Here is a 23,958-nt window from a genome sequence, read left to right on the forward strand (position 1 = left end):
GGCTAATCTTACAGAAAAATATTTGGATAGCCCTGTGACTCAAATTCAATCACCAAAGCAAAAGTCTCAAATGTACAAACAATGTTTATTTTGAGGCACAAACTGGGGAGATGTATTATGCGATGTGTAATGTGTAAATTACATAACAGTAATATGTAGTATTATAATTAAACAAATCTGTGTTAGCCTGACATGTTAGCACTCCAGAGTCAATATGTGAAACGTTTGAGACTCATTTCTGTGTCCCTATGTTCACTTCCGTGGAGTCTCCACTATGAAGGGCGTTTCCTCCTTTACTTCCTCTCTTTTGCTGTTGTACTTCATGGGAGAGGTAAGTGACATCATGATCAGAGAAATGTTTTAGTCATGTTTCTGTTAAATCACATTCAAGAGTTTAATTGATAGCTTAAACTTATTGTATACAGTAATTTAATTTGTATAGGGGCTAAGTTACATGATCACAATTAACTAGAGGATTTTGCTATTTACCTTTTTTGTCAGAGAATAAATGGAGAATAAATCCCCTCATGATATCCTGCTCTTGGTCTCTTCATCAAAACACAATGCACATGACACTAACCGGTTACACCAAGAGTTACGTTTGAACTTTTAAAGCTACAGTAAAATCAATAACTAAAAAAGTTCTTGCCTTTTGTCATTAAAAAAATGGTTCACCGTGTCACTGGTGTCTCTGTACTTAAGACACTCAGTTCTGAACAGTTGTGAATTGTTCTGTCACAGAAATCTCCAAACATAGATTACTGCTCTTCCCATGAAGTCTCAACCTAAACATCCTTAAAATGTAGGACATTTGTCTCTACCCTCTGAAGCGTCCCATTGGAGCATTTCCTGAGTTAGAGCCCCGAGGGGATAAATAATCTATCTATCTATCTATCTATCTATCTATCTATCTATCTATCTATCTATCTATCTATCTATCTATCTATCTGTCTGTCTATCTGTCTATCTATGTGTCTATCTATCTGTCTATCTATCTATCTGTCTATCTGTCTATCTGTCTATCTATCTATGTGTCTATCTATCTGTCTATCTATGTGTCTATCTATGTGTCTATCTATCTGTCTATCTATCTGTCTATCTATCTATCTATCTATGTGTCTATCTATCTGTCTATCTATCTATCTATGTGTCTATCTATCTGTCTATCTATCTATCTATCTATGTGTCTATCTATCTGTCTATCTATCTGTCTATCTATCTATCTATCTATGTGTCTATCTATCTGTCTATCTATCTATCTATGGTGGCAGGAGATATGCTACAGATAAACTGTTGATGATGTGACTGAAGTTTAGGAAAAGATAATTGTTTGCGGTACTTTGTTAAGGTTAGAGGACCTTTATCGTCATGGTTACAATAGTAAATATGTGGTTAAGGATATACAACGATTGTAGTTAAAATTAACAACATTCACTTGGAAACTAGAAACAAACAGCACCCTCCTGTGCTGAAGTCCTATGTTTTTTGACCTATCCATTGAGTCTGGGTCGTTGTGTTGTATGTTTTTATTTTTGGGAGGACAGTTTCACTGTTCCCTGGTAATCTCTATCACAAAATGTTTACTTTGCATAGCAGGAAAAACACAAGTGTAACTAATAACATTGGTAAGGACTGTGTTCCACTAACAGACTCAGTCGGCCAACTGGAATGCCGCCCTCGTTAAACTTGTGCTTTTCCTGCTATGGCGTCAAAATGTGTGTCGTAACGTATTTTGACATGTCATTAGCTATGTAGACTTGAGAGAACGACCCTCGTCGACCTCCCTGGGCATTCAACTATCCATGCAGCAGTACACTGAGCAGGGTCAGCTGTGCACTGAGGAGATAGCGCTCAGAGAAAAGGAGACCTCACACTGGGGTCTGTGCAGAGCTTGAGTGGTGGAAAGATCAGGCTGGAAAATGAGACTTCAGCGAGCTTTGCATTACAGCTCAGTGCCACGGGGCTTTTCTGTGGGTTTTACCAACACACTTGTAATGATAGTCTCTGGCATCATAGGAGCACTGGTTGAGAGCATCCTCTCCTGCTTCACTCATGGTCTCACGATCTGACTGGGCTGTTGTAAATTGTGAGTTATATATCTTGAAACATCCAGCTCTTGGAACCAAAGCTGTTCTTGAAGATATAATATCATGCCTTCAGTTGCCTTCTATCAAACGTATATGTAAAGAAAGTCTGAAAAAAGCCTAAAAATATTTATAAAAATGCTGTTTATTCATGTATTTATTTATGTATTTTTGGCCATTTCTCCTTGACCCTAGAATTCATGACCTTGAATGGTTATCTGGTGCTATGGTCTCATAACAATAAGTTTATTAGGGGACAAAATCCTTCTCAGTGTAAGGCCAGCTCCCATGTTTTTTGTCTGGCATTTTGTCTTGGTTATATTTAAAATTTGCTCATATATTACTGTCAAAAAGTGGCAGATACCAATTAAACTCAAACAAATGTCATGGACAGAATTAAAAAAAAAAAAAAAAAAGATACAGTAAAAGAAAGTAAAAGAAAAAGAAACTTCATTTCAAATCATTCCCCAACACTGTAGGCTCAAAGACAGTCATGTTTCAATAGCTTCCCTGGGTATTTTCTTTAAAGTGACACAACAGAGCCTGACCAATACACCAGAAATATGGTACAGAAACACCAAATCGTCTGCCAGTGCTTTTTTATCTGTCAGAAAGATTAATTTAGATTTCAGTTGTAAAATGTCCCACTCCTTAAAAATAATTTAAGGTAACCATATTTGTGTTATACATCCAAAGACATCATAAAAACTAGATATAAAGAATTGAAACGATATGTGTTTTATTAGAAACTGTGCACTGAATCAAGCATCCACCTCGTGAACAATCATTTTATCTGGAATGTTTAAGAGTTTATCAGGATGTTGGAGAAAAAAATTGAATTTAAAATAAGTAAATCCAACAACATAATTTGTAAAAAATAAATGAAAATCCTAGATTGCAACGTCATGCAAAGTTTGATTCACCAATCAAATTAAGTTAAAATTAAGTTGAAATACTCATGTGAAGCAAAATCATATCACTTCATGAAAAAAAGGTCACACAGTAGAGTCCTCTATATGGCTACTGATATGGGGCTGATCATGATTTGTCTTGTCAATATAAAGTGAACATGGCAGAGATTGTGAAAGAGCAACCCCATCTTCTACAAAATAGGTTCATACAATACTTTTTTGCTTTGCCTCTTATGTTTGAGTTGTATTTAACCAACTACACAATCTTCCCTAAACTCAACTGAGCGCTTTGATGATTTTTGTTACCACTGTACCTCATGCTCAGGAAGTACAATCATCAGTTGTCCCTGTCATTTTGTTATTTATGAGGACTGTATATGGCTTTTGAGTTAGTCCAAAGTTTTAGCAGCAATCAGTCTGCATATGAATATGAGATGAAACTACAAATCTATGATCATTTCACGATAGAAAATATTAATTTGCTCCAAAATCCTGACTGTATCCTTTCACTTTAGGCCTGTTACACAAAAGATTTTTCTGGAAGAGAAGTGTGAAATTATTTACTGAAGTTCACACTGGCACAAAACAGGTTTGTGTTTACAATCCTACCCCCTTCATATCTGTAATTACTTCAAAATAGCTGGTGGGAGCATAAAATGTGTCGGAAATAGCAGGACACTGACTATGGATAATGAATAAAAATTGTAATGGTGTACATGCTGATTAAGACTGCCACAGCACACAACTAAACATCAACAAATCCACACTGTCCTCCAGAGTTATTGACACTGTTTGTAAGCCAATAAAAAGCTGTGATATACATATTTTAAATGAGTTTAGACAAGTTTTCACAAGATGTTAATGATGCCGAGTTTGTGTACATTTAAAGTGTACTATATGATATTATTGGGACTTGAACCTTGATAAAATAAATAAATAAAATATAAACATAAAAAATAATTTGAAAAATAAATTGTATGATAATACCTGTCGGTGTGCTTGTGAAGCAACATGCATTTCTTCTTCTCATGTCATTCGTCATCTCATAAATTCTTTGCACCATTAGCAAAAGGTTCCTTTCACTGCTAATACTGCTGATCACTTTTATCACCCATTAAAACATATGCTAAGGTAAAAGGGGTCAACCACAACAACATATCTACAGAAAATTATTCCCCCAACTCTGTTGCTTTTTAGACCCTTGTAGCTCATTGTGTTGGTTTTTAAATGGTATATTTACTGTTTGTATGGTTCATCCCTCTCATCAACCTAATCTCAAATTGAATCAGGCATTGAATGAATGAATTAGCTCTGACAAACTGGAAAACAAGTGGCAGACAGATTAGCGTATGAAGCAGGTGGTGAAGAAAGTCAAATATCAGTTGCTCAGCGATGTCAGACTCTGACACAGAGCTAAAAGGAGAGTGAATACTGGACTTACATGAGATGTGACAACAGCAAAACCTCAGAGGGACGATAATGTTTCTCTGTTGGGTGTCTCAATTTGCATACTTCCATACTCACACTTGTTATCTTGAGTGCATAAGTGCGTTCACATTGACAAAAATGTCAACAGGCAGTGCACTAACGTACTCGGACGGTGCACTCACACAGGCAAACAATTTAGTGTGAAACCATAAACCCTTCTCACCCTCAACAGTCGCCATCTTGGCGACATAGCGGAAGGGGAGGGACCGCAAACTTGTGGAAACGGCGACCATTGAGGAGGGAGGATACGTCGTCGGCGCCGATTGCGGCTTACTTTTCATGTGGCATGACACAGAGCCACACACAGGACAGGTAAACGTTCAGTTTGAGTCACGTGCGCAAAGAAGTTGGCAGGCACGCGACAATCGCGGCCACATGTTGACATCGTCATTTCCGGTGACCGCAGAACAGCAGTGTTGGTTTTAGGACAACACTACATCGTCCAAGTTTGTGCACTGCGCCATGAGTATCTTGTGTACACACTGTACTTCATGTTAGTGTACTGACCGAAGTATCCGATTCGAGACACAGCGTGTGTCTATTGGGTGTATATATATATAATGGATAAATACTATAAATGTTTGCTAATGTTAGCAAAAGATTTAGTAAGGCAGTACTCTGTCAGGGTTGTGTGGTGGCCCTCTGCCTCCTAGTGGCCAAAAATTGATATGCATTTTCAAGCATGTGAAATTTTTGGGTATTTCAGTTAATGGTGTTTCTATTGAGTATCACAGCACACTATCACATACACTTCATTCTGTTGTTAAGTCAGATATCTCTGATAGTATTAAATTATCTCTTTTAATCTCTTTTCAAATATATTTTCCTGTAATCCAAAATGATATCACAGCAAAGTGACTCTGGCAGCAGTAGCTGTATCACAAGCACACTAATTTTTTTTTTTTATTTTTTTTTTTAGAGCTCTTTGGCTTGGAGTGTTTCATTGATTCTGGAGGTCAGTGTATGATTACAGCCCCATACCTGCAGTCACAGATAATAAAACAACTTTTACACTGTAACAATATTATACAAGTGTGTTTTTGCATTGGCTTGGACAGAAAAAAGCCACTCTTAGATGGCAGAGACAGAAAGAAATATGATATAAGCAGTCACTTTCACTCAAAAGAAAAATATATATATACTGTAATATCAAGAGAGTGGGCATTACCAGCAAAACAACACGTTTAGAAGTAATCGTAAATAAAATGTATGTGTTAATGTTTAATTTGATTTGTATGTACAGTGGCCACATACTGTAACTGGAAACATACTTTCAAGGAAATATGCACTCTAATCGAAGTAATCACACAATATGTCACCATAAAACCATGAATATAAATATACATACACATTTACAAAAGCCAGGCTCCTCAAAAGTGCTGCAGACGGTGTAGAAAACAGGCGGAGATAGAGGATCACACTGCAATCCAGGACTTGACTCTGCAAAGGTATGTGTACACAGTTGCTGGAGGTATTTGGTTCATCTCTTAGTCCTCAGATCAGAACCCATTAAAAGTGGTCTCTAAGTAGAGGGGACCATATCCTTTATAACGGGTTCTCTGTTTAAGTAGGTGGCCCAGTAGACGAGATTGAAGGTGCCAAAGAGAACCGGAAACAAAATCCTTGACATCCTGTCAATTTTGCTAACGCTGTTGAATGTCTTCTTGCTTTCTTGGGCTTTGCCATCTGCTTTGGCCTTGTTGGGCTCCGGAGCTCCACCTTTGGCGATGGTTGGAAGTGTGCTGGAGTCCTTGGTGATGTTAGGCGCGTAGTTGGCCACTGCTACAGCGTAGGCATTATTCTTCTTGACGACGGATGCCCTCTCTTTTTTCTGTTGAAAGACAACAAGGATTAGGTGTACCGTAAAATCAACCTCACCTGTCACCATCTATCAATGAATTTAAAGTACATGTAAATGAAGGGCTGCTGTGGCAATGGGCAGGTCCTGGAAATGGATGTGCACATTTTGCAGTGTCAGAATGAAGAACAGCAAAGGCCAAATATTTCAACAGCTTGTTAAGGTCGCTCTGTAACTTTCCACACTTTTTCAGCTTTCCAGCAGTTTCAAGGATCTCACAAGGTTACAGCTGCAATAGATAGACTGATACTCATACACATATAGTAAGCAGGAGGTGGAAATATAGTTGGTCACAGGATGTTGTATTCGTAAGAGCATTTCATTATACACCGTACTGGTGTGTTCAGGTTAAATGTAAAACTATTCTTGAAATGGAGACACTCTATAAGATTAGACAAGCGCCCTCAGATTTACTGCAGAGTTCAGTCAGGTACAGCAGATTATATCCAGCCTCATAGTAAAAATAGTGAAAATTTCCCTAAAGAGTTGTTGAATGATCTCTTTAACAAAGTGTTGAATGGATTTTTTTTACTTTAGTTTTTTCTTTGCTCTATAATATAACTCTGTCTAGATGCCATGTCTGCTGACTGAGCAACACCATGAACAACAGGATGAAAAATAAAGTCAGTGCATCATCATTTTTATAATCACTTTTTCCAGTTAGCTAACTGGTAAACCTTAAGATGACATGAATGTATTTTATATTCTTACAATCTTAACCTGTGCAAGAACATTATTGACATTCATTAACATCTTCTGTAAGTCCTGCTATTAGTCTGCATTATATATTGCAAATGTTTGTGAACCTCTTACATGAAATCTAGTTTGTAACACATTCAAAACACCTGAAGAAGATTTTTTTTAAAACTTTGTGTAAAACTGTTGCTTTGTTTTTTTCTGAAACTCTAATTTTAAATTTGATTTAGTTTTAGTTTTTTTTAATCAAATGTCATGACAGGGTTTAATCTAATTGAAAATGTGAAATCATTTTGGTATGGTATATTGCCCTGCTTGCACCTGATAAACATAATACTACATTAGGGGGCGTCTGTGGCTCAGGACGTCGAGCGGGTCGTCCACTAACTAAGGTTGGTGGTACACTATGTCAATATTCTGAATCTATGTCTCCTGTCTATATAAAGTTTTGTCTGACAGCTACATTAACACAGTTGTACACGGTTACACACTGAGTCACTCCCCTGCAGCAGTTTGAGCGTAAAGTGCTTTGCCGTGGGGCAGATCATAGTTAAATGAGAAGAGTGCATTGATGGCATTTAAAGGTTTAAAACAATTTTCCTCTGGAATGCTAATACTGGAGAATTCATTATTGATCCTGTTTTTTCAAACTTACTCTCTTCTGTGTCAGGATTACATCTTAAACATGGACCCATGTTCTCATGTTGCAGACTATAGAAGCAGTGTTGGACAAATTTGAGTTTGGCTTGTGCAGGGTTAAAGCAGCCATTATCACTACTTCCCTCAGCATCCAACAAATGATTTTAAACCTCCCAACTACAATGTGCAAGTATTGCCTTCTTCAGTACAATGCTAATGAATTCTCTTTGAAAATGAAGCCTATCAAAAAGACATGTTTTTCTCCTCATTACCTTGTCATTCACGACACTCTTTCCATCCCAAGCCCAGCCGCGCTTTGTGAAGTAATTGACAGTGGCAAACTCAATCAAAGCGGAGAAGACAAAGGCGTAACAGACAGCGATGAACCAGTCCATGGCAGTGGCATAAGCAACCTTGGGAAGGGAGTTCCTTGCACTTATACTCAGTGTTGTCATCGTGAGAACGGTGGTTACACCTGGAGATGCAAAAAGAAAGCAGCATTCATCCGATAGTCATCATGAGGTTCGTACAGAAAGGGTTATTTTATGTAATACAGATACATTATATACATAACAAATGAAATGAAAACAACGAATCACCTTTACTGATTTTAGTGTGTTAGTCATTCGTATCCTTTGTGTCTTTACAGTGTAAGGTTACTATTAGCCTATTCTACCCCAATAACCACTGACCTTCAGTAATGCTATAGCTGGTTGGTAGGTTTGAGTTTGTTAGCCCAGTTTATTCTTGACTTCTGTAGCTGTTTTTTTTTTTTCTTTGAGCTGACCATTAATAGGTCATTGTTATTAGTTCCACTTGGCTTACAAACAAGTCCACCAGTAGCTTGTCCAACTGGATTGAAAAAGCATTGAAGCCTCTAGAAATGTCTGCTCTTTTTTCTTTATCCCGTTTTCTCCTGCACCCAACATTTGTCATCAAATTTCAACTATTAGCTGTTCTCATCCCCCATGCTGACAGAGGCTGGGATGAATACCATGTCCCATCATGTGTGTTCAGATCGCACATTTATAACACCGGGCTTAAATTTCATTAGTGCCATTGGGAATTTGAGCATTTCAATAAGAGACAGGTTTCTTGCCTAAAAATAAATAAATAAGCAAACAAATAAATAATAAAATAATAAAAGAGAAGAAGAATGTGGTCATCGATGATAAAAGTCATACTTACCAAACACAGTCCTAGCTGGCACCGATTCCCTATTCAGCCAGAAAGACACTTGGGAAAGAATGACAGTCATGATGCAGGGGAGGTACGTCTGGATGACAAAGTAGCCAATCTTTCTCTTCAGGTGGAAATGAGCCGTCATCACTGTGTATTCACCTGTGGAAACAAGAATCAGGGTCACTTTAAAGCATCACCACCACAGCTGCCTTTACTACCAATTATAATTTGGTATTGCATTTTATGAATGTACCTATATATATACAGTTATCTCCAACTGTATAACATTATATCAAAATTGACGCAGCAGAACCAGAGGTATCTTTTTCATTCCTTGTCAAAACCTGGAGCTTTAATTACCCACAATGCAACTCGACTGCCCACAGCTGGGTCAGAGATTCTGGTGTATTATCCTAGTAATGGCAAATGTAGCCTCCAGCCTCAAGCAGATATGACGAGCGGGCTACACACGTCTGGTAAGACCCTTCCTTTCAGATTTCTTTTCCTTTTCAAACTCGTAGTCTAAACTGACTGTCTCCTGACTCAGGTGATGTCACTTGAGGCTTTTTTTTAATCAGATTTATATGGGGGCACAAAAGACTTTATAAAACTTTTTTCAAAAAGTATCAAAAGTAAAAGTCACGTCAACTTGACTGCTATATATTGTATATATAATTTATTAATACTGAGGCATGTGTAAGCACCATTTTAATGATGTAGCTGGTTGAATTGGAGATATTTTTAATGGGAAGTTTAATCTATAACAATGTATCAAATTTTATAAGATAAAATATTGATAAGTAACTAGTAATTATAGCTGTAAATTAAATGGTAGTAGAGTAAATAATGCAACATTTCCTCTGAATTGTAATGAAGTAGAAGTATAAAGCATCATGATATGAAGATACTTCAGTAAATTACAAGTACGTCAATATGTTACCCCTGTTTCTTTCCCAGCTCTACTACAGATACACATATTTACTGCTCCATGAATAATGTTTTTCTACAAGAGCAGTAAGCATAGTATCCTTGGTCTAGTTCTCATAAAATCAATGTAATTTTGGCAATTTATTTAACACCTTGTTATGAAATTAGCCTGAACTATACCGATTTGTTAGAATTTACAGCTAAATTGTCATTGTCACAGTAAAAGACACTCCCCTCCCCTCAAACTTTGTCATACTAAAATATGGCAATGTAATGGCTAAATACTAAAAGTAGCTTTCCTCTGGATTGCTTGTTTTGTCATGAACATGTTATTCATGATTCAAATAATTTACAAAATATTGATGACAAAACAGAAATAAATAGATAAAAGTAAAGTGAAGTCTATGATAGCTGCTACACAGGAAGAAGTGACCAGAGAAGATTGCTCTATAATAGCTAAATAAATATGCAAGTGCAACCCCAAACTCCCTTTGTGCCCATATTTACATCAGTAGTAATATATATTTTATATGAAAAGCTTCAAGAATGCAGCTTTAATAAGACATATCATTCTTAGACATAGATTAGACGGCGTACCTCAGCTGTTAACAGTACATATTTGTCATAATAATCCATCTGTACATGGAATAGTAGGCAGTATGATTTCCTAGCCATCGACCAAAGCCTAATAGCTGACAAGGCCGTGAAACAGTGCCAATGCTGCAGTAGCAGGCAGGCCAAATGGAAGATATCTCAAAGAGAAGCCAAGATTAGACATGAGAAGAAAAAGATGTGTTACCCATGGCAACAGAACAGAGAAACATAGCTCATTTCCTGCGATTCTGAAATGAAGGCCTTGATACACACTGCCACTTGGCAAGAGGAAAGTCCTTTTCAGCAGTGGGAAGGGGGGGAGGGGGTGTCAATTCCAAGGACTAATCCCAAAAGATTTTTTATTCCCTCTTTTTTTTTTTATAGCAGCGTAGTTGTATTGCCTGCGTTTCTAGCATTTATGTGAGGACTAATTTTCTCTCTGTCACCATACACACAAACACACACATGCACTAACTCAGGCACTGGAATTTAGAGGAATTGAGTGCACTCTCAGCACCCTTTGGAGCTCTATATCTTCTGTAATTTAATTTGCATGCCAGCCCCGTTGCCTGTGTTGTGGATGGGGGAGGAGGATGTACAAGCAAAGAATCCACTGGATGTGGCTGAATTTTCTCTACAGAAGCCTGTGATCGCTTCACAGAGAGGGAATACAGTAATTATAACATGAAGATGGTAATCGCATCATGTATCCTACAGATGTAGGAAACAAGGTTCCCTGCTAACACCACAGGAATCCCTTACTCGTTCAGGACACGTGTGGTGTCAACTGTCCGACAGAGGGCACAGACAACAAGCTTTTCAAATGGAGACTTCATGGGAATTTATAATACACAGATAGCTGTAATAATTGCTGCTACACTTGATCCAGTTTTATGTTTTGAGAGGCTTCTTTAAATGTAGATTACCTGCTGTAATATCTGTAGCATAGTGTAGAAGGAAAACAAACTAAATGGTAAGAGTTTACTTATAAATACAGCCACTGTTCGAAAGACTACATTAAAGGGGAACTACAGCATTGCACTTCCATAAAGTTGGGGAGCTTATTTAAAGAAAAGTCAAATTTAAAGAATAATGGTTGCACTTGGTGCAGCAGAAGAGAAGATATCCTGACTTGTAGTACCCAATCTAGGTCAAGCTACAAAAACACGAGTACTCCAACCTAAACATCCATAGAGGTTGTTTGTCGCTCCTCTCTTATACAACCCGTAGCATATTGTACGATGGCAGAGATATGTCACAAATAAACTGTTAAAAAACTAACCCTTTCATAATGTGACAAAGACTATAATATTCTAAATGAATTGATCTCTAAAAACATTAAAAATGTTCAAAAACTCCTATCATTGTTTTACTTTCTTCTTGTATTAAGGCCTGTCACTGTGACAAGCCAGTGTGGAGACTGTGGAGCTTCCTACGTGTTTCCCCTGCTTTCACTTCAGTCCTGAATGTTCCATCGTTATCATTAAGAATTGCTCCAGGAACACATTATTTGGCCTCCGTATTGTTATGGGGTTGGATTTGGGCCACCAACATTTTTGAAATTTTTAAGTGGGCCATGGTGGAAACGGTTGGGAACTCCTGGGTTAGAGGATGTTTGTTGTTATGGTTACAATAATAAACATGTGTTTATGGTCATTTGAATGTAAACAAGGCATTTGCTGTGAAGACTAATTCTATCTCACACCACTGCTTAACAATAAAACAGATTTTAGAGCGCTCCCTCCAGAGACGACAGAAGACATTATACAACTGGCTGAATAGTGCTCCCATCACAGATGTATCACTTTGATCTGCAAAGTCTGTGGCGCCCCTCTCTCAAAGATCATCATTTAAAGCTGAATAGCTTAATTTTTGATCTATAGAGGGCAGAAAAACATCAAAACAAGCCATCTCCCAACAATTTGCCTCTTATACATTTTGTACAAGACACAGAGAATTATCTAATCAAAGATCATTGATGATGTGATTTCAGCACTGAGTGAACTCTTTTAGATGGCACTTGTGTTGCAACATGTGATTCAATGTTAATATCAAGACTACTGGTTGGTGAAGGCTTTATTGGTAAGGTAGGACTTAATGGGACATTCCAACCTCCCAAAAAACTATTTCTTAAAGTGGCTATAATCAATATTTTATATTAACAGTGGATCACATGACTGCTTGTTTTAGCATCTTTCAGCTTATTGTTTTAGTCTTCTGCCCACAACTTTATCGTTTTGGTTCACTCCCAGTGCTGTCGTCAGGTTGTGCTGCAGCAGGCAGCTGTTTCCACTGAAAAACCTACTGTACGCTACTTGCTCAGCAACAAACTTAACAAACCAACTTAGTGGAACATTTAGCAGCTAAACAGCCGAATATTTTCCTCTGAAGTTGGTGGAGAGCAAAAATAAAACTGAAAAGAGAGTGAAAACTGTATTTACATTCACCAGTTAGCCAGGAATATGACTTCAAATGAATGTTAATGTTATTCTATAATTGCTGATGCTAACACAGTATGTGTTGTTTACTTGTTCCCACACAGCCAAAATAAGCAGTTATTGCAGGTTTTAAAGACAGACTTTACCTGAATACTCAGTATATTAATATACATATATACTGAAATACAAACAAATACAAATCGAACTGTATGAAGTAAAACATAACTGCATCCAGTTCTGTTCAGTCATTGGTTTTGTATGAGTGATGCCGTTACACAACAAAATGTTTTTAGTTGCAAATAAAAACAAGTGAGAATCACAGCACCTGCTACTTGTAAGTGCTTCAAAGTAACACGTCGAACACAACTGTGTGACAAATAAATGTATGGCTGAATAGTGGAGTTTTTTGTAACAGTGTGTTGGTATGTTCACAGACTTATGCAAGATGTCCATCCCTGTGAAGCCTGAGAGCACATTCATTCGTGCCAAATGACCTAGTTTGCAAGTACGCTACACCAAACACTGACACACTAGTAATGAATGATTAATCTAAAGTCAGCCAATCAGATAATGTGGAGTGACTAGTTAAACAAGAGAAGCAGTCACTGGCAGGCATGCTGCCTTCTACTGAAGCATCACGCGGCACTTAACCTAGATAGGAGCATTTAGTGCATGAAAGGATATTCTTACTCAATGAAATTGAAGCAGGGATTCCCTTGATAGTGGAATGCAGTCACTGGGGAAATACTGTATACTGGTAATTGATACCTAAAGGGAGTAGTGGTGGAGCACTTGGCTCAGGGACACCGTTATCGAGTCTGTTTTCTATGGGAGATACATTTTTTTCTGGATGCAATTTCAAACTGTAACACAAAATTGTAGTTATAATTGAAACCTGTTTACATTACCCACATTTGAATTCATAGATGATTTTAGATAAGTCTGCATGAAGATGCCATTAATGCTACAGGAATAACACACATCATTTCAATAAATGTGGTCTTTGATTGTGATAGAAGATTTAAAACTTTTTCGATTCTTTTACCCACACTATCCTGAAATACCCAGAAACATCAGCATAAAAAGTTCCAGGAATGAAAACTGGATCAGCTTGTGAGAAAACAGGACTCACTGTACATGCTGGTGCACATAAAGAAGACATCTATCTCCATAGTGATGCTCTGCAAACCACCCACTCCTCCCTCGCCTTTACAGTTAAAGTCTGGAGGTGATGACCCTGGGGTCAATATCCTCCACCAAGAACAAACTTCTCAAACTCTTTCACCATCATCACATGTAACTCATTCTTTACATTTTTTGTAAACCATACTCATAATTCACATATCCACCCTGATCTGATTTTCTCTCCTCTCGAAGGTCCAAACCAGTGGACAACAGCAAGTTCCAAGTTCCTGCAAGCTGATTTTCATACCAGCACAAACTAACAAAACTGCCTGGAAGAAAAGAAAACACATTCATCAAAAATATACAATATAGATTTGAAAGATGGTTTCAGTAATGTTATGCATATAGCATTTAGCCAAAATGGACTGTAAATTTAAAAAAAAAAAGCAGACTAGTAATTATAGCACACCTACACATTTCTCCCCATTATTGTGATCACTGCTATCATCATCCTGCAAGAGCTGTATTTCAAAAAGCTTCCTCCATCACATTTTCCACAGCGAAGTAGTATTACTAAAATTAGATCAGTGCTGTCACTCAGTGACACAGAGAATCGTACATGCTTTCAGATTTCTCATGTACTACAACACTTTTTTTACTTGACTTAAACAACAAATGATGGCATTGTCCCAGGCTGTGTGAAATGTTGCAGCAAGTATTTTTACCATTAATGTTTTTGGTTTTTTGGGAGTATGGTTAACCAGGCACCCTTAATATGGCAACCAATTGGTGATAGAAATGATTTCATATTATTATCTTATTATTATTTCTACTTGTTCCTTGCTACAAGCCAGACCAAGGCCACATGAAATGGTCTCTGTTACACTATAGATGCTAGATATAACCTGAGTTTTATGGCCATTATCTCTATGAGTACCAAAGCAGATTAAAATAGAAAACTAGTATTTCTAAATAAAAAACAAAATTTAAAAAAAGTTTTTGGCTTGTGTGCCCTAAATGAGGCAGCGACCCTTCGTCACAGGTTGATAGGGTTAGGGTTAGTGGCATGTCTGAGTCTAAACACGGCTGACGAGACTTTCTCCTCCAAGGTTCTCAGACTGTTTGATTTGATTAACTGTTGGAGATCTGAACAATTTCACAAGAAAAAGAAAAGATTAAATAAGAAGGAAAAAAAGAAACAGATTTGAGCATCAGAGCAATTTTTTTCTTTCCAATATCTTTAAAGGGTCCCAAACCCCAGGTTGGAAACTGCTGCTTTGAATCCCTTCTGAAGCCCCTGTATCTCTCATGTGTCTTTTTAAAGCTTGCTTGTTAAGCCCTTTGTGATTTCTGTTTTGAAAGTGCTATATAAGTACTTTATGATTAGTTTATGCTTGTGTCCCCATGGCAACATGCATTGTTACCATGGCAACATGCACTGGATAAAACTGTGTGTCTGTTGAAATTTGCCTCATCTGTCAGGTGTATTTTGAGGTCCTCAGGGGGTTCAGAGTTATTCTTACTTCTTACATTCACATTATTATTGACATATATAATAATGACAAAACAGCTTGTTTTAGTGTTACGTTAACCACTTATAGCACAACACCCCTCTGCTGTAACAGTTACCCAACCATATCCACAGCCATCACATCTCACTGCACTGATCTGGGGGCCCACTTCAAGACCACCTTGTTGGTTCACATTCACTCTGCACTGAGGTGTGCTTGTTTCTGTTACTGCTGCTCCACCCCACCCAGCCTCCACCTGCTTCAGTTCTCCTCTGTTTTTACGCACCCTGGAGGGCGTTTATTTCTAAGTTAATAACCACTGGGGGATTATTTGCAATGGTCCCTGCATGTTATTTATCACTGTGCTACATATTTCATTCTGTTACACTGTGGCACACCTGCCACAGCAGGGAGCCTTTATGAGAGGAGAACCATATTGCACAGACAATTTGTGTTTCCATTTTAATTTGCTATGTGACGTGATAGTTGCCGACAGAATTACTTTAAAAATGAACCATGAACAACACAAGGTAGATGATAAATTCCTTTTCCTGAGCAGGAAAGATCTCACATATTTAACTTATTTCAACTGCTGTAGAGTCAGCTGAAAGGATCCTTTCAAATGTTAACACATCCAGACTTTTTCTCCAGTCGCTTCAATAATTATCCCTGAGCATAACCATTTCCTCTTCTACATTTATACAATACTCAGAAAACCAGAAGACAAGAACACATCGCTCTCCAGTCTGGTTTTATTTTCTTTCCAATGGTTCCCTGTACATTTATAAACTGATTACAAAGTCTTATTTCTGACTTACAACACATTACATGGGCTTCATCATTGATTTGATTACTGGCATCATATAATCTCCAGTCATTGTGTGTCAGATTCCTTGTCACTCCCAGCATGAGAAAGAAAACAGCTGCCTACCATCTCTCATCTCTCTACAAGAAGCCTGCTGGCCTCACAGTGTCTCAGTATTAAAATCCAGACTCAAAGCAGAGTTATTTACCAGGACTTAGAACCAGTTTTTGATCTTGTTTTTAACATTTCTTCTCTGCACTGCCTACTTCCTGGACAGTGGTGGTGTCATTCTCACACACACATAAACACATATAGTCTCATGTTGTATATGCACACTCAAAATCTGGCCCCGATTCTTGGCATCTGTGTTTGTGTGTTGGCATGAAATGTGTTGCTTCTATTTTTAGACGTCACTATCTCTTTCTTTTACCCTATTGCCTATTTTTGTATGTATTTGTGTTCTTTGTTTTCTCTATTCACTTTGTGAACAATGTGCTCGTTAAAAGCGTTTTATAAATAAATATAACTTGACAGCTGACTGTCTTGGATAGAGCACATTCCTACTTACTTGCCTGTCAAGCTTTCTGTTATTGCACATGTGACGTTTACAATGATAACAGTGACAGAGTTAGCTTTTTAAATTCTTGGTTATTTTTCACACAATGGTTCCTTGATTTCAATCATAAGTATACAAAGCAGGCTTATCACTACTAGCTGGTGACTATGGAGTTTGACAACTACTGCTAGCATATCAGCTTTAGCTAGCTACATAATTAAGCTAACATTAGCTTAACATTAACATTAGAGTTGCCTGAAAACACCATCTCCGCCTGATTTATAATAAAACTACAAATCCTGTCAAAAGGTCACGTGTGCCCTTGATGGCTACATTAAAGGGGCTATTTGTAATTCTTCTCTGCAGCTGAATGTGGTTTCGTGGGTGGTGGTCACTGTCACTTAACAAGAGCTTCAGCAATCGTTGCGTTTACAAGACACAAGGTTATAATACACCTTCTGAGCAGCGCTACGTCTTTAGGGCAGATTGGAGGCTACCGTCACTCGCTATCGGAAAGTGACAAGCTGGTTAGCGTGCTAACGTCAGTAGAAGAAAAGACGTGATAGAGACAAGAGTTAACATTAGCATTGCTTTCTACCTGCGGCGAAAGCTCTTGTCAAGTAAAGGAATGAAGTCTGATGCTCAACTTCTTCTAGACCAGTAAGTAGCGTAAATATCTGCTTATGCTAACGCTGGCTATGTAGTCACAGCAAAACTTATAAATAGCTCATTTCAACCTTTAGTGGTTCAGCTCACGTAAATATATGGACAAGCAAAACAGAGGTTAGAGTTACACTTTAGTGTTTGTTTATGGTGTTTCACTTTTAATGTAAAAAGAGAAAAGATTTTTAGCAAGAGGACAAACCACTGTTGCCAAATGTTTTAAATGGGATGTAGTTAAACTTGTTTGAACAGTTGCTAGATGTTGCCAGATGTTGCTAGACATCACAAACACGTGCCATGAACAGAGAGGGTTCAGACAGTGGAATAAACCCACTCTTGTGACTCTCTGCATTATGAGAAAAAAATTATGCCTTGATAAATAAGTTGCAGGTTACGTTAGAGCAGATAAAAATGCTGTTTAATCCATTGCTTTATTCTGCTACTAGTCCCCCCTGCACAGCACTTCAACATGTGGAAAAATCCAACGCCTGAACACCAGCTGTGCCTAGTTACCGTTGCTAAGTTATGATTGGACAGTATCTGTGTCCCAAGTAAGGGGACACATCTTCGGGGGAAGCGGTCTACATGGCCTTTGTAGCTGTCAAAGACAGGTGAAGGCCGAACCGAAATGAGATGGTCTGGGCTACGGAGAATTTCCACTTTGTGTCAGCAGCTGTGGCCACCCTGCCGTCCTGCCGTTGTCCTGTAGCCTGGCAACCTTGACAACACATTATTTATTTATTTATTTTATTTTATTTTACAAAAACAAGGTTTTAAGGCTCTTGTTAACAGTTGTACCGGTAGCAATTCAACTGCGTACTGCAAGTGTAACCATCACTGTCATTTGTTTGCTGCCTGATTATTTTCATTACTGGCACGCAATGAATCTTGGGATAGGTTGGGCCACGAAATGGGACAGCCTTGTCCTGCTGCTGTGATGCAAAAGTTTTCAAATGCCATCTCCAAAGGATGCGGCCCCTGAATTGAGACAGCTAGTATCTGTTCAGTTTAGTGAAACACTATAATTTAAAAAATCAGCCTTCAAACATTTTTTAAAGCTCATTTTCCATATATGTTTTAAAACTTTTTATCTCTTGCCTTTTGCTTCAAATCCGTGTTTTTAAACTCTAGACATAACCAAAGTTAATTATCCTGCCCACTAATGAGCTTGTCACTGTTGGATTCTCTTGCTAATGTCTGCTGTAGGTCCATTTGAGTGAAATGCCCCATTTTCAATGCACACCGAGTCATTCACTTTGTGGGCTGAAAACATAGATTTTCTTTGTCATTTCATGCGTCACTGCAATTTTGTGAGACATTCCTGTGTCTTTGGGCACCAACAGAAGACACTTAAATCACAGGAGAACACAGTAGCCGCTCCTTTCTCCTGGAGCTCTCCTGTTACTGTCTCAGCGACAACAGACAGATGTGCTGCCGTATGTTTAGTTCTGCATCAGCATCTCTCATCTGTTTTTATTGACATCCGTTTAAAACCCAGCCAAAGAAAGTGCACTGCATTTGAACGCAGCAGCAGCTCACCTGTCATGCTGCATTTGGGTCTCCAGGCCATGCTAATTGCAGATTAAAATACAGAACAAAGCGGGGAATTCAAGATGCATGAATGCCAAATCCCTGTTTTGTTGAATCTTTGTCATGCAGAGGAATCCAGAACCAACGTTTCTCTGCATTTTCCAAGCCAAATACAGTGAGTAACAAAAAGACAAAACTTAGCAAGTGTTTCACAGTAAGCTACGCCCGCCTCCTGCAACATGTAGGAGGTGGGCAAGTTCAACATCCACCCAAACAAATACAAAATCTTCAAAGTTTGATTTTCACACTGAAACTGTTTGGAACTGAGATAATAGAGATATTTCAGATCCTCATCCCTCAAAATTAACCAGTTTTATAGTGGTGAGTTTGCACAGGTTTGTCACTAAAGAATGTATAAGAAACAGCTATTAAATAACCAGTTTTTGCTGTCCGCCAACCGCAATCTAACAAAACCCAGATTATTTTAGTCATAGCTTTGTAATTTCTAGTATTTGAAAATTCAGCTTTTTCCTTCCACTTTTAAGAAGAGGATAAATTTACTGGAGAGGACGGAAATCAGTTGGAGGTGGAGAAGTCATGAGGTGGATTCAGTTCTAGTAGATCTCCACAAAAGCTTACCTGTACTTGACTTGATAGTTTCTTGTCCGACTGTTTGTCCGAGCAGGTCGTACTGGTTCAGGCGGGAGCTTTCTCCTTCCACTACCACAGAGTCGGAGGCATTTCGAGTCCAAGCATAAGTCACTTCTGAGATTGTGTAGGCATCTAAAAAAAGAGAGAAGAGGATAAACCCATACGGGATAAATCTGGGGCAGCTGCAGCTATTGATGATTTTTCGAGAAATTATTTCAGTGACCCAAATGAAAAGCCCCCACTACATTGTGTTTGATACTGTGTTTCTAGAAAAAAAGGATAGTGTAGAGAGAGAGAGAGAAAAAAAAATCTCTCAGTGGTTGAAGATGTGAAACGCCAACAAGCAATCAATGCATAGTGACATTTGGCCTTTTCAATCAGTCACAGTATACACTGAATATGAATTTTGAAAGCTTGTCTGCTAACCTAAGAGCGTCTGATGAGACAGAAAAACTGATTTTCTTCCTGCAATATATTCAGTTATGGAAATATGCTGCCAATCATGAAATTTTATTGTTGCAACAGGGTAATAAATGAGATTAATGTAAATACTATAGGTCACCACATAAATGCATTAAAATTAAATGGGACATTTAATGAATGTGAGAAGTCAAGGCATTTCAGACATGACCCACCATGTACTGATGCTGATATTTAATAATACCTTGTTTTTAAAAGCAGCTTAAAGCAAAAAATCTTCATCCAAATGTAAAGAAGCCATGGCAATAGGGTTGTGATCAAAACACATTTATATTCACAAAATAAAAATATTTGGATGAATTAGTTAGTTAGTTAGTTAGTTAGTTCCCAGTGACATTTCCACTCAGTCTTTTATCTGTCAGTCATTCTCGATCTGTTTAATTCCTGACGCATATTTTGTTAAAACTTGTAGGGCCACTGCCAGAAAACTGAGCCATGCATTCCAGCTTCACTCGGTTCTTCGGCTGCTCTCTTGCCAAAGAACCAGTGAGGAGAAAAAAAAATTAGAAAATAGCATTTTACTTAAAGTTCCCTCAGGCGCTATCATCATCAGAGTTACTCACAGCTGCCAAATTTTAGTGGACAGGAATGAAAGTCCATGGGGAAATCCTCCAGATGCATTGGGCACTCTGCATGCACAGTTAACCTGCATCCAATTCACAGAAAATTAAGGAGACTTTGCAAATGCATGAAAAGTAAACAGCACAGATTAGGCACGGTCTCAAAAAAAATAAAACAAAAAAAAACTCACAAGCCTCATGCACTATTCAAGATGCTTCCCATCTGTAATGCCTTGAGACAAAAACAATTCATCTTAACTGTAATCAGCAGAGCAAAGTAAACAAGGTACTGCAGAGACCAGCACAAATCAAGACTAGTGTGTGACTGTGGTGAGATTGCAGGTCAGCTATGTGATAAGAACCTGCATTGTTTGTATGATTTAAAGCATTATTCAACCACTGCAAAAATATCTTTCAATATTTTATCTGTCAAATTGACTTTCTTGAAATGCACGTTGACAGAAAGATGCTTCGTTGCAAAATAAAAAAAATATTTAAGAAAAACAGAAAAATGCATTTGAACAAACAAACAGGATTTTCTGTCTGGATGTGTTTCTGTGAGGTTGTCACATACTTTAGCAGGTTTTCCATCCAAGTCAGTTTTTAAAGGAATAGTCTGACATTTGGGAAATATGCTTATTTGGTTTATTGTTAGCTGATACCATGAAAATGTCTGTACACTCACAGCCAGCAGCCAGCTAGCTTAGCTTAGCTAAGCACAAAGACAGGAACCAGGGGGAAAGGGCAAGCCTGGTTCTGTCTAAACATAATTAAGCTCATTAATTAACACACTAAAAGAAAGAGTGAAAGCACAATGTGATTTTATGGGGTTTAATGTGTTGGGCGATCTGCTGGCTGTAGCTTCATATTTAGCGCACAGACATCAATCAAAGTGAATAAGTGTATTTCCCAAAATGTCTAAAACATAAATACAACTTTACTGTTACTACAACTTTTCTCAGGACACGCTTCTGCTTGAATTACCTCATTGTGTACAGCAGCGTTCCGTCATCTTTGATCCTCAGCAGTTTATTAGGCATGGTCATGTTATGAGCCACAGACTTTTTCCCATTGTGGAAGAAGGTGTCTGGAGTCCAGATCTTACTCGCCATCAGGTTGTTGAGGGGCAAAATATTCATCGGCCCATGAAATTTCAACCTCTCATCCTTCCAGCTTTGCCGGAAAAAAACGTCTATGGTGTACTCCTACGGGCAGAGGAGATAAATGTATTAAACTCTACAGCTTAACACTTTTTGCTTCCATTACTTAGAAATCTATTTCCGTGTTTCAGCTTTCACATGTATGAAAATGAATCCCACTCCTTCTCAAAAAAAAAGGAAAATAAAGAGACGGCACTCTCCACCACCGTGTTGTATGGGAGCCTACAAGCAGCAGTTCTTCATGACTGACTTCACCTGCCACTTTAAAGCCTGGGCACCGTGTGGCTTTCTCTATTTGTCAAAGCTCCATCAAGGTGAGGCCTGTGCTCTCCGTGCTCCACACAGCTCTCTGAGCCGGTGTTTTCCTAAGCTGGCTCTGAGGCCAAGACAACCCCTTGACCTACAATCCTCTGTTGTCAAAAGAAACCACACGAGAAAGGATTTAGGGCAGAAAGCAGTGCACTGTGAAATGTGTGTACGTGACAGAGTGTGTGTGTGTTTGTGTGATTCACACACAGCGAGTGAGAGTGAGAGGGAGAGATAAATTCCCCCCAGAGTTTTTTTTTCTTGACACAGTTGAGAAGCCTTTGACATTTTGATCTCGGGACACTGAAACTGAGACCAATTTAATTCTTTTAGGATACGTCAGCTCTTACAGTAACAGGATAATTGTGCTTTATTACATGGTTTGGGACTTGTTTTCATAGTTTTCTCCATCTTTACCATAAGTTATGATAATATCTAATATGAGCAGTGAGATGATCACACAAATTACTCAAGCCAACTGTTGAGCTCATGACTCTAGACCATTTCATCTGAAGTGAAAATGAAAAGTATGGTAAATGTAGGTCAAAGTTGAAACTGGAAGTTGGTCTGTAATAATTAAAACTATTTGGGTATAATCTTACCATTACTGTAGTTTTCCCCTCCAAATGATTGGCTAACCAGAGTATGTGTTTAAAGGATAAATTTGATTTGTTATTGTCAACAACAACAAAAAGAAAGAAAATATAAAGACATGAAAAGAACCAACAATGAATGAATGAATTCTTTGGTATCGTCATTGGTTTTGCCTGTGTAAATAAATGAATAAATATAACAGCCTTATATTTAAAACTTGTCTGATCGTTTGACCTGCTTCTGATTCTCATCACGTCTGACGTCTTTTTTAGTGAGATCTCATAAATAAACCTGTGGGAACGATGTTGCCATTAATTTGACTGAAGAATGAAAATAAGACCCATGTTTCACAGGTCAAACCAAAATGATCTTTTAATGCATGGTGTCACTTCACACACCTCACCTTGTATGTGCTTATTTATAAAACTGCAGCCAAACAGTACAAAGCTTTTTGGCCTGTGGGTTTGAATCTACCTCTCACCTCTTTGTTTAACTAAAGCTTGTGAAGCTGAACCCAGTATCTTTTCTTCTTTTTCTTTCTCCTAATTTTCTTTCATTTTCCAGCTCTGACTGTCAGTGGACCTCCTATAAATCTTAGAAATGCTATCATGCAGCCACCTCAGCAATCAGGTGAATTGCTCTGTAGTATCGGAATAAATCAATGAGGTCAGAGGAGAATATTTCATGCTGTTGCTCATTTTTATGAGACATCTGTGTGAGCAGGAGTAGACCCTGAAATAAATCACACATTTTCAGCCTTGTGTCCTATTTTGCTACACGATATATTATTTTAATAATGAATAAATAATAATATTATAATTTTCCCAAACCTGAGCATTCACTGAGATGATTATACCCCACTGATTTCACAGTTTACACATATTTCTGGGCTATAAGCTCCAGTGGCTGTAGCCAACTCAGTCATGACCTCTGCCAGTAGAAGTGAAGGAGATGATGTTTTACGGTCAGCGGTTTGTCTGTCTAACCATCTGTCTGTTTGTAGGATATTTTGAAAATATTGAAAAAACAGGCTGAGGTTTATTGGACAGGGGGCTGGATCTGGGATTTTCATGAGATCATTTTTTGGTCTTAATGATTTACCGGTCTGTCTCTGAGACCAGTTCTGCTTAAATGGTGGTTTATGTTCAACTGTGTGCCTTCTACTTTACATATCTTTCAGAGACCACTGCATTGAACTTC

General features: G+C 38.1%; 1 protein-coding gene across 2 annotated transcripts in view; it reads right to left on the minus strand.

Moving 5' to 3' along the window:
- Positions 1-2,211: 2,211 nt before the first annotated feature.
- The window catches only part of LOC130173869 (gamma-aminobutyric acid receptor subunit alpha-2), a 32,953-nt gene continuing 11,206 nt past the window's right edge, over positions 2,212-23,958 (minus strand). For both annotated transcript variants that reach the window (XM_056383401.1, XM_056383400.1), the window contains exons 5-10: positions 21,683-21,903; positions 20,702-20,784; positions 19,647-19,790; positions 8,865-9,017; positions 7,949-8,151; positions 2,212-6,314 (exon numbers count right to left, since the gene is read on the minus strand). In XM_056383401.1, the coding sequence (XP_056239376.1) occupies positions 6,006-6,314; positions 7,949-8,151; positions 8,865-9,017; positions 19,647-19,790; positions 20,702-20,784; positions 21,683-21,903 (1,113 nt within the window). In that variant the 3' untranslated portion in view covers positions 2,212-6,005. The remainder of the gene's footprint in view (positions 6,315-7,948; positions 8,152-8,864; positions 9,018-19,646; positions 19,791-20,701; positions 20,785-21,682; positions 21,904-23,958) is intronic.

The sequence above is a fragment of the Seriola aureovittata genome, chromosome 8 (assembly GCF_021018895.1).
Source record: "Seriola aureovittata isolate HTS-2021-v1 ecotype China chromosome 8, ASM2101889v1, whole genome shotgun sequence".
Classification (NCBI taxonomy): domain Eukaryota; kingdom Metazoa; phylum Chordata; class Actinopteri; order Carangiformes; family Carangidae; genus Seriola; species Seriola aureovittata.